The sequence below is a fragment of the Cotesia typhae genome, unplaced genomic scaffold (assembly GCF_013202065.1).
Source record: "Cotesia typhae breed Kobodo isofemale line unplaced genomic scaffold, CoteBio_Ctyphae contig_20, whole genome shotgun sequence".
Classification (NCBI taxonomy): domain Eukaryota; kingdom Metazoa; phylum Arthropoda; class Insecta; order Hymenoptera; family Braconidae; genus Cotesia; species Cotesia typhae.
This window is the reverse complement of record NW_027423725.1, coordinates 996,789-1,007,751: the sequence shown is the minus strand read 5'-3', so window position 1 is coordinate 1,007,751 and position 10,963 is coordinate 996,789. Positions and strand designations below refer to the sequence as shown.

The following is a 10,963-nucleotide window of genomic DNA, read 5'->3' as shown; positions in this document are numbered from 1 at the left end:
CGCCGATTAATCCAAAATGAGTATTAAATATTATTATACTGGAATTGTTTCTCAAACTTTCAATTTTAAACAAGATTTTCTCGAAACTACTTTTTTTGAAGTGGTTGACATGATATCTCAAGTTCTATTCAACCGATTCTTTTGAAATTTGGTGGGAATCTTCTTTATATATCTCTCTATTGTCTTTGCATTGGATTTTAAAAAATTTCAATTTGGAGTATTTTTAAAAAATTTGAAAAGGTTAAAAAAAATTGATATTTTATAAAAATAAAAAATGCAATTTTTTTTAAATAATTTTTCAAAACAAATTTGTTTGTTAAAAAATAATAAAAAATTATTCAAGTGATTGATAACTTCAATGTCAAAAAATCGGGAGAGTTTAATTAATTAAAATTAATTATTCAAAAACGATATGGTGAATTAATCTGAAATTTTAGTGGTGGATTATTAATATATTTATTTTTTGATAAAAAAAATGTCATAATTTTTTTAAAAATGCCTTGCACGACCCAACTACCTCAATAATCATAAAAAAATTGAAATTTAAAAAAAATATTTTTTAACCCAAAAAAAAAAGTCTAAAAAAATAAAATTTTTGTCGATTTAAAAAATAAAAAACAAAATAAATTTTGACGATTTTTAAAATAAAAAAAAAAGTTCTAAATAATTCTTAATAAAAAATTTGAATAATTTTTTAATTTATGAGGACCTACAATAGAAAAATTGTTTTTAAAAATTTGTAGTAACCCATAAAAAATTTTTTCTGAGCTAAACTTTAAACAAGACTTAATTTTAAATAACAAAACTATATAAAATAAAAATTTGTTTTTTTTTTTTAAGCTCCTCTTATAATAATAATTGTTTTGAAAATAAAAAAAAAAAAAAAATTTTTTTATTTACGACTTTTAAACAGATAAAAACTACCGCACTAGATCAATTCGAGAATGTCTTGCGCAGATGCGCAATTTAAATATTCGCGCCTGCGCAGCAGAATCGTTCCCGCGCATGCGCGGCTGTTTGCGGTGACTTAAGTCGCAATTCCGCAAAGCACATTCAGAAATCAGAGCTCGTAACAGTGCGACGCGATTATTCTTACAGTGATTATAGCGTACTATATATATTCATATATTTACCGGCAATTATGGCTATTTGTAAGTACTTCAATTAGCAATTACTTTTATTTACAAAAATTACCAAGAAAAATTTACTTTTGATTTTAAACTGATAAAAATGAAATAAATAGACTTTTAATAACTTCGGGCGCGGTTTAGCCGGATAGAAAATATTACGACACGTAAATAGACATTAAATCGCATCTCTGCATTCACTCACACTTGTAAAAATTCGCCGGTTAAATAATCTCAAATTTATTGCGTTAATTTAATTAAATGATTAATAAAATAAATATTATCATTTATTTTTTATTTTTTTTTTTAGGATTATTTTATCCGTATCGGTATCGGCGTCTAAAAATTTGTCATGTATATAAATAGCTGGATATATATTTACAGAATTACAAATTCTTAGATTAAACCTTGACTGTATTTACTCGGTTCATTTGAAATTAATTGTCATAAATTTTTTTATAGAATAAAAAAGAATTAAATTTAAAAATTTAATTTTTTTTCATAAATTTCTTTTTTTTTTTTTTAAGGTTTGAATTTTATTAATTTAATATATTAGTACGCATAATTTATTGCGGAGGGATAGTTTATTTTTTTAAATTAGATATTTTGATAGTAGAAAAAATTTCAATTGCTGTGAGGTCATCGACATTCTAAAGAGTAAAAAAAGTCCGCTAGACGCTAGCGGAAAGAATTTTATATCCGCTTCTCATTACTGGTACTGTTATTTCTGACAATGACAATTGTTGAATTTTAATTAATGTAATTTTAGCTATTTTGTCTTGAGATTTTTTAAATTAAGGCGTTTGTGTTATTGTTGTTGTTATTTAAAAAGAAAGTTTTTAAATGGAGTGAGAAGTCATTATTTAGATACTTTAAAGAAGACTGTAGGTCATGAAATATTGAGTTTTGGAAAAAATTATAAGAGATTGAAGTTGTAGATTAGTAAATTTTTTATAAAATTTATTTTAACATTAAATGGCTAATTTTAATATTTTAGGGGATATAGTGACTGTAAACGAGTAGTTATTTAAAAAAAAAAATAAAAAATTACACAGTAAAAAATTTTTCGTCAATGCGTTAAAAAATTTTTATGTTAAATATTTAACACTTTTGTGTGTTAATTTAACACTTTTTTATGTTAATTTAACACTGTTGTGTTAATTTCACACTTAGTTGTGGTAATTTAACACAATAAGTGTTAAATTTTTGCATGAAAGTGTTAAATATTTAACACAAAAATTTTAACACTTTTTTATGTTAATTTAATACGTTTTTGTGTTAATTTAACACTTCTTGGTGTTAATTTAACACTTTTGTGTATTAATTTAACACTTTTTTGCGTTAATTCAACACTTTTTTGTGTTAGTTTAACACAATTAATGTTAAATTTACACATAAAAGTGTTAAATATTTAACACAAAATTTTTTGACGCAATGACGCAAATTTTTTTACTATTTATTATCTAATTATTCTAAAAATAGCTATAACTCTTAAAATATCAATTTTTAGGAAAAATCATAAGAATCCAAAATTGTAGCTTAGTAAATTTCCTACAAAAAATGTATTAACACTATACAGTTATCTTCAATATTTTAAAATATATAGTTACTTTAACAATGTTTATCAAAAAAATAACCATCACTCTTAAAATATTAATTGAATAAAAAAAAAAACATTTTATTATTAAAAAAAAAAAAAAAAAAACTAATTTAAATATCCGATAAAACTAGAAAAACCAGACGTGTAAGAGTTAAAACTAGGTCAGGATTTGTTATCCTTGTGTCATAATGATAAAAAAAAATCAATAGTCGACTTATTGCTTAATAGAGTTCTAAAAATTACAGTGGATCTTAATTTTTAACTCGCCTCTATAAATTCGGATTAAAATTCTTCTGACATATGTTACCTCGAGCCGGATGAATGACAACTATTAAATAATAATGAGATAAACCTGATTAATAAAATAAATCGATAATGAATATAAGTACTTAGTAGGTCACCTTGTCATTAACCCATGGATAAAATATAACAATAATAATTACAGTAGTAATAATAATAACAATAATAATGATGATAAAATGATCATAATAAAATAAAGTGACATTGAGCCGATGATGTCACTGTTATTTCTTAGTTATACATCACTTACTTCACTTACTCATTACTCAAAAATTTTTCGTTCATTACTACTTTTAGCTATTCATTCATTTCTTCATTATTATTTTTATTATTATTATCATTATTTGCTAAATTCTAAATTTAGAATAAAAAACAAATTTTATTTGTTAAAAATTATTTATATAAAATATTAAAAAAATTTTTAATAATTTTTTAATCTAAATAATATTTTTTTACAAAATTTTGTTGATTAAATAAAAAAAATCAAATTAAAAAAAATTTGGAATAATTTTTTTTTTTTAATTAATTTTATTTAAAAAAAAAAAATAAAAAATTATTCAAATAAAATGTCAAAAAAATTTTTAATAATTTTTTAATCTAACTAATAATTTTTTTTTTCAAATTTTAATTTAGAAAATTTTTTTACTTTAAAAAAAATTCAAATTAAAAAAAATTTGGAGAAATTATTTTTTTTTTTTTTTTTAAAAAATTTAATTTACAAAAAAATTTATTCTTAATTAATTTTATCTAAAAAAAAATTAAGAACTTTTTTTATTAATTAATTTTATTTAAAAAAAAAAAAAATTTTTTTTTATTTAATTTATTTTATTAAAATAAAAAATTAAAAATTTTGTTAAATTCAAAGTACTAAGTGAAATAAAGAGATGAAAATTAGCGTCACAATGTGAAAATTAGAGTAATTTATAAAGACGATCTGTAATTTAAATTACGCAACGAAAATTCTCGAGTAAATGTGTCAATGTTAATATAATTGACGAATGTATTTTAAATGAAATCACTGCTATAATATCTAAGCTCTTTTTTTTTAATTAACTCTTCACCATTAGAATTTTAAATTCAAATTTTAATTGAATTATTTAAGGAAGTATTTTGGTCTAGAAGCTTGAATTTAAAGTAATTTTTAAAGTATCGTAAAAAAAGGCAATCAATGAAATTATAAATTGTAAATTGTAAAACAATAGCATATTGCTAATTACAAATAAATTCTCATTATTATATATAATAAGTAAAAAAATTTTTAATTTAAAAAGTTAGCAGCTACTAAAGCGGGAAGGTAATTTTTGTACCTTTTTTTTGAGTTTTTTGAGTTATCTGAATTTTTAAAAAATAGTAAATATTGAAATTTAGGGATAAGGATAGTTTATGAGATAGAAAAGTCTATAAAGAAGACTTACACTAAATTTAAAGTAATTCGATTCAGTAGAACTTGAAAAATCTTTGGCACTAAAACAACGATTTCTCCGAAAATAATTTGAATTTTCTAAAATCTTTTTACGGACACACTAAAAGAGTTAAGTTTTAAAAATATAAAAAAAAATCAATTTTTTCAGAATATTCTTTTTAAAAAAATAATTTAAAAGAAAATTTTGAGTCGAAAAAAATTTTTCTTAGTTTTTTAGAGATTTTTTTTTCTTTCTAAAATTTGAAATTTTTAACAAAATTTTTTTTTTAAATTCACAGCATTGAGTACTGAAGATAAATTGGAGTACAAATTCTACCCAATTTCTTCCCAGCAACTGCAATTTCGGATAAAAGCGCCTAACGATGCCCACGTCGCGTTGACGGCTGGACCATTTGAAGGAGAGCCTATGTTTGAGGTAATTTTATTTTATTATTGATATATTAATAAAATTGTCAAGATGAAAACATTAATTTTTTAATTAATTTCAAGGTTTTCATCGGAGGCTGGAGCAACAGCAAGTCGGTTATAAGAAAAAATCGTTCTAAGCCCGACATTACTGAGGCTGAAACTCCTGCAATTTTGGACGCTAATGAATTCCGTGGATTTTGGATCAGGTATTATTTTAACAACAGTAAAAACGTGAAAAATTAATTAAAAAAAAAAAATTCCTATTTTTTCCGGTTTAAATTATTGAAAAAATTTTTTACTTTAATTAATTAAAATTTATAATTAATAAAATTACAGATGGAACGACGGAATCCTGAGTGTTGGAAAGGAAGGTGAACATTCCCCTTTTATGACCTGTAATGATCACGAGATCGCTATGATTAATCACTTCGGTGTTTGCACCGGATGGGGAGCCAGTGGCGATTGGTTAATTGAAGGTCAGTTAATTAATTTAATTAGACTTGTAAAAAATACAAAAATTTGGAAAATTAAATTAGCCATCATTATTATCATTTTTTTATTGAAAAAATTATTATTAAAAAATGGTAATTATTTACAAGTGGGATCAACCCCATTTATTCCTTATATTTGCCTATAGAAAATTGATTTTTTTTTATCAAAGTGATCAATTCTTTTTTTTAATTGTTAGTTTTTTTATGCATTAAAAAAATTATGTATTTAAAAAAGTAAATTACAAAAACATCAAAAAAAGATAATATAGAGATTTTATCCAAAAACATAAAAGCCAATGATTTTTCCAAAAAATTGGAAAAATTACCGTTTCAGATTGCAATTATTACAAATTTTGTAATAATTTCATTGTAAAATGTAAATATTACATTGAAAGCTCTGAAAATTAACATTGAAAATTTAAATTTATAAACATTTTATTTTGAACTGCAATTTTTTTATTTTTTTTATATCAAATGACGCTTATTCGTTATTGCTATTTTTAATGTAAATTTTTTTTTTTTTTTTTTTTCGCTTAAATACGCCTTAAAAAATAAGCAAAATCAAAAAAAAAAAATTGTAAATGTTAATTTTTCACCTAATTATGGCCCAAAATGAGATTGACCCCATTTTTAAATAATTACCGAAAAAATTTCAAATGTAGAAAATTTTTTAAATTATATGTGCAATTTTTTTTAAATATTTTTTTAATTCTAATTTAATTATCAAAAAAATTTTTGAACATCGGCTAATTTTAATACCGTCAAAATTTAATCGTTTTAATTTAATATTTAAGTAGAAAAATTCTTAAAATTTTTTTTTTTAATTTGAAAAAATTTTACTTTTATTTTAAAATAAAAATTTTGAAAATTTTTTTTAGTTTAAGAATTTTTCTCTTCAATTAATTAAATTTTTTTTTTTTTATAAAGATAAAATAGTAAATTTTTGGGAATAAAAAAATTTTTTACTTATTTTTTAAAAGCAATATTAATATTAATAATAAATAATTTTTTAATGGATTTCTTCAGCAAGGTGTATCGGCGGTTATGGGTGTACGTAATAAAATAATAAAAAGCTATTTAATTTAATGCTAAATAGTCAACCTAGACCCTCTAATATTTTTTAGCAATTAATAGGCATGATAAATTAATAATTAAAAAAATTTAATAAATAGTTGAACTAGTTTTTTAAAATTTAGTGTAAAATTAAGGGAAAAAATGAACAACCTGATTAATGTATTGGATTTAATGATTAGTTCCAAATATGAACGCGTCTCCATCAGCACCTGCAGAATTGGTAGCACCTGGAAGCATTTGCTGGTGTGATGCTACAGGAGGTTCAATGCCGCCTGGCGCAGTCGAAGGTGGCCACGATGGAGAGCCGCTGTTTGTTGGTCGTGCCAGTCATGAAGGCGCGATGATTCCTGGGAAGGTTAAACCCAGCCATGGGGTTTGTTACGTTGCTTGGGGAGGTGAAGAACATGGAAAATCTGAGTACCAGGTAATTTTATTGTTATTATTATTATTATTAATAATAATTAAAAAAGGATTTTTGAAGTAAATAGCTAATTATTGTCTGGGTACTATAAAAAATGGCTATAACTCCTAAAATATCAGTTTTTATGAAAAATTATAAGAGACCAAAATTGTAGCTTAGGGAATTTCCTACAAAAAATGTTTTTATACTATAGGACTATCTTTCATATTTTAGGAGATATAACGATTTAATCAGTGATGAAATAGTAAAAAGTAAAATTTGATTATGTAGTTACTCTAAAAATGGCTATAACTCCTAAAATATCAGTTTTAGAAGAAAATTATAAGAATAGGAAAATTGTAGCTTAGGAAATTTCCTACAAAAAATGTTACTATACTGTAGGGATATCTCCAATATTTTAGGAAGTATAACAACTTATTTAGTACGGAAATAGTAAAAAATTGAAAATTTATTATCTAGGCACTGTAAAAATGGCTATAACTCCTAAAATATGAATTTTAGGAAAAAATCATAAGAATCCAAAATTGTAGCTTAGGAAATTTCCTACAAAAATTGTTTTTGTGCTATAAGGCAATCTTCAATATTTTAGGAGATAAGGCATTTTAATTAGTGCCAAAGTAGTAAAAAATAAAAATTTATTATGTAGTTACTCTAAAAATGGCTGTAACTCCTAAAATATCAATTTTAGAAAAAAATTGTAAGAATCCAAAATTGTAGCTTAGGAAATTTCCTATAAAAAATGTAACCAGACTGTAAGGATATCTTCAATATTTTAGAAGATATAAGCTAATTCAGTAATGCTTCTCATTTAGTCACAAAAAAAATTATTGTCCTAAAAAATAAATTTAAAAAAAAAATATAATTATTAATTTTAATTAAAAAAATTCTTCCAACAGGTTTTGTGTGGATGCAAGCCTCAGTGGGTAGCAACAAGTGGTGGAAACATTCCCGCAAACGCAATCCCCGCTGGCGAAACAGAAGACGGCGAGCCCTTGTTCGTCGGTCGCGTCAACCACGAAGGGACAGTCACCATCGGGAAGGTCCAAGCTTCCCACAATGTTTGCTACATCGCCTACGCCGGAGCGGAAGTTCCGTTCCCCGAATACGAGGTCCTGGTCGGCCAATAAGCAACTTATTAACTCCCAAAAAATAAAAATTCTTATTTAAGTGCTTAAAAATTAAATCTTTGAGTTATAGATCTGATGACAAATTTATTTAAGTTCAATTCAGCTTCCATGCACTTGCAACTAATATTAATCTTAAAGATTAATTCTTATATAGATCTTAATCTTATTCAAGAAGAGAAAGGCTTTTAGCTTATATTATTTAATTATATATTTACATTTATTACAGATATATATATATATATATATATATATATATACAATCGATATTTTTCTGATGTTTTCCAGAGTTTTTTTATAAAACACCATGTGGCTTATAAATATATATATTTTTTGGAAATTCAAATTGCTGTTAATTAGAGTCAATACAATATATATATTTTGATACAAAATATTTTTTTTTTTTAATAACCTGACATAAAAAAATTAAAAAAGTATTAAAAATTAGTTTATTTAATTAATTATGAGTTCTTCGATGTAATTTAAATGTTAAATTTTTTTTTTTTTGTGAAAATAATTCAAGATGATTTTTTTTTAATTAAAAAATTTTTTTTTATTAAATTAAATTTTTTTTTAAAAAAAAAAAAAAAAAAAAAAGCAAATTGTAGCTCTAAGTATCTAGTTTTTGGATCTGAGTTTGAAATTTTTTTTTCAAAATTTTTTCGAGTAATTTTAAGAAAACCACCGATAAAAAAATTTTCGAAATTTTTTTGGATTTTTTTTTTTTAATCCACGAACGTAGAAAAATTTTTTTTGACTTAACTTTAATATGGACTGGATAGCTTAGTTATTCAGCTTTAATTTGGTTTTTTTAAAATCTCAATACGACCATTTTTGTATAAGTTACAGTCTGTTGAAAATCCCCCAAAAATTTGGATTTTTTTCTTAATCCCTTAATTTTTTTGAGAAGTGTACAAAAAATTTTGAAAAATTTTTACGTAATAAAATTTTGAGTCTTTAGTTTCGAAACAGTAAATTTATAATATTCATTAATCGGGTCTGTTAATCTATAATTAATTATTTTATTATATTTATAATTTATTAAAATTTAAAGATGCGTATTTTAATGATATTATCTATAATTATAATATTAAATTAAATTTAAAAACACAAAATGGTAATTGATACGCTGTTGGTAATAAGAAAATTCTAGTTATTCATCGATGGTTAAATTTTACCTTACTGTTAGTTGTTAAAATCATAAATTATATACCGAGAAAAAATAACGTTTAAAAAAAAATCAATTTTTTGAAAAATAAATTAATTTGTTAAAAATTTCAACAATTTTATTTCTCAACTAAAGAAATTAAAATTGTTTGCGCAGTAATTTGTTTGTGCAAAAAAAAGACTTTTAGATATGGAGAAAAAAAATTTTTTCTTCCAGTTTATATTTTGTAAAAATTATTGTAAAATTAATAATATAAATCTAAATATATACTGCAAAATTTTTTACAAGCATTTATATATAATGTTTGATACGTCTGAATTTAAATAAAATTTTAGTGAAAATTTTTTACAACAGGTGGCGCATGATCGCTGAATTTTCTCCTAATAAGAGACTTAATTTTTTAAGTATTAAGTTCCTGAAATAGAAATTGTATTGATAATTTTGTTTTGAAGAGTTTATTTGGAATTACTGTATTTAATTGATTATTTAGTTAAATAACGCTAATGTATGATAATTTTTTCATGAATCGAATTGAAATTAAACTAAAAACTTTCTACAAATTCACCCAATGAAAATTATATAAAGAAACTTCCATTATTGATTAATAGTCACGACGCGACGATATTTACATTTAATTAACGGTCACGCCTTTCAGGTACTAAACATTCTGATAATTAAATTACGCGTATAACCAAATCTATTTTTAACCGAACGATCATTAATTAGCACTTGAGCTCTTAATCGCTGGTTTTCAATTATAAGTCGCAATTTCTAAGAATTATTTAATTTAGAATAATAGAATTATAGACTCACTATTATAGAAGTCTGCAAAATGAATAAATTCACAAATAATTGAATGATAATAATAGTAATTTAATAAACTAATATTAATAAATAAAAATCGAATTTACTTGTTCAAGTTTCAATTCAAAATTATCAATTTCCATCTATTTAATTTGCATTTCAAAGTAAATAATGGAATTTGAAAAACTTCGTAGAATGCTGCCAACTGCATGAAAATCGGTCGATTTGTTCGTGAGTTATCGATGTCGAAATAAAAACTCAAAAAAGTGTTTTTTCGGACCCGTGTCAAAAATCGGCTCTCAGAATTTTTTTTCGCGTCTTAAAAAAGTCTTAAAATAGTCTTGGTTTGTTTCAAGTTTAAGATCTTAAACAGACGATTTTTTTTACGCGGGAAATTACTCCGAAATTTCTAGTTCAATCAATTCAAACTTAGAAATTCTTTAACTGCGTGAAAATCGGTTCATTCATTCATTCAAAAGTTATTTCAGTTTAAAAATTCAAAAAATAGTGTTTTATCAAAGTTTCATCAGACTTTTGAGCTCGAAGAGCTCAAAAACATAACAAGTGCAGTTTTGAGCGCTTAATTATGAAACTAGGAAGAAGTTTAGGGTCAACTGTTTTCCTAATTTTTTTTATACACAGAAAAAGTTTTGAGTTAAGCATAAATTTTCTTAAATTAAGAAAATCTTAAGGTCGACTGAAAATTTTTTGAATTTCTTGAAAGTTAAAATTTCTTGAACGAAGTTAAATTTTTTTAAGCCAAGAAAATTTTTTCTTGCTCCAAAATAACTTCGTTCTTCCTTATAATTTTCTTGGCTCAAGAATTTTTTTTTTTTTTTTCAGTGTAGAAAATTGAATTATCTTTAAAAAATTTCCTTATCAATTTTAGCGTCTTTAAAATTTGAACAAAAATTTTAAAATTAAAGGCTCAAATTTTTATCGTTTCATATGATTATTAATTTTTAAAATTATTTTCCATAAATAATAATAATAATAATAATAATAATAATAATAATAATAATA

At 23.1% G+C, this 10,963-nt stretch overlaps 1 protein-coding gene across 2 annotated transcripts; it reads left to right on the top strand.

Moving 5' to 3' along the window:
- Positions 1–1,040: 1,040 nt before the first annotated feature.
- On the top strand, positions 1,041–8,042 carry LOC141538384 (uncharacterized). Of its 2 annotated transcripts, XM_074259811.1 has the most exons (7): positions 1,041–1,151; positions 4,729–4,865; positions 4,940–5,064; positions 5,195–5,334; positions 6,376–6,399; positions 6,603–6,847; positions 7,741–8,042. In XM_074259811.1, exons 1-7 carry the CDS (start codon positions 1,142–1,144, stop codon positions 7,969–7,971), a joined length of 912 nt encoding a protein of 303 aa, XP_074115912.1. In that variant the 5' UTR covers positions 1,041–1,141; the 3' UTR covers positions 7,972–8,042. The 2 variants fall into 2 exon arrangements, with proteins under 2 accessions (XP_074115912.1, XP_074115913.1); XM_074259812.1 differs by lacking the exon at positions 6,376–6,399.
- The last annotated feature ends 2,921 nt before the right edge of the window (positions 8,043–10,963 follow it).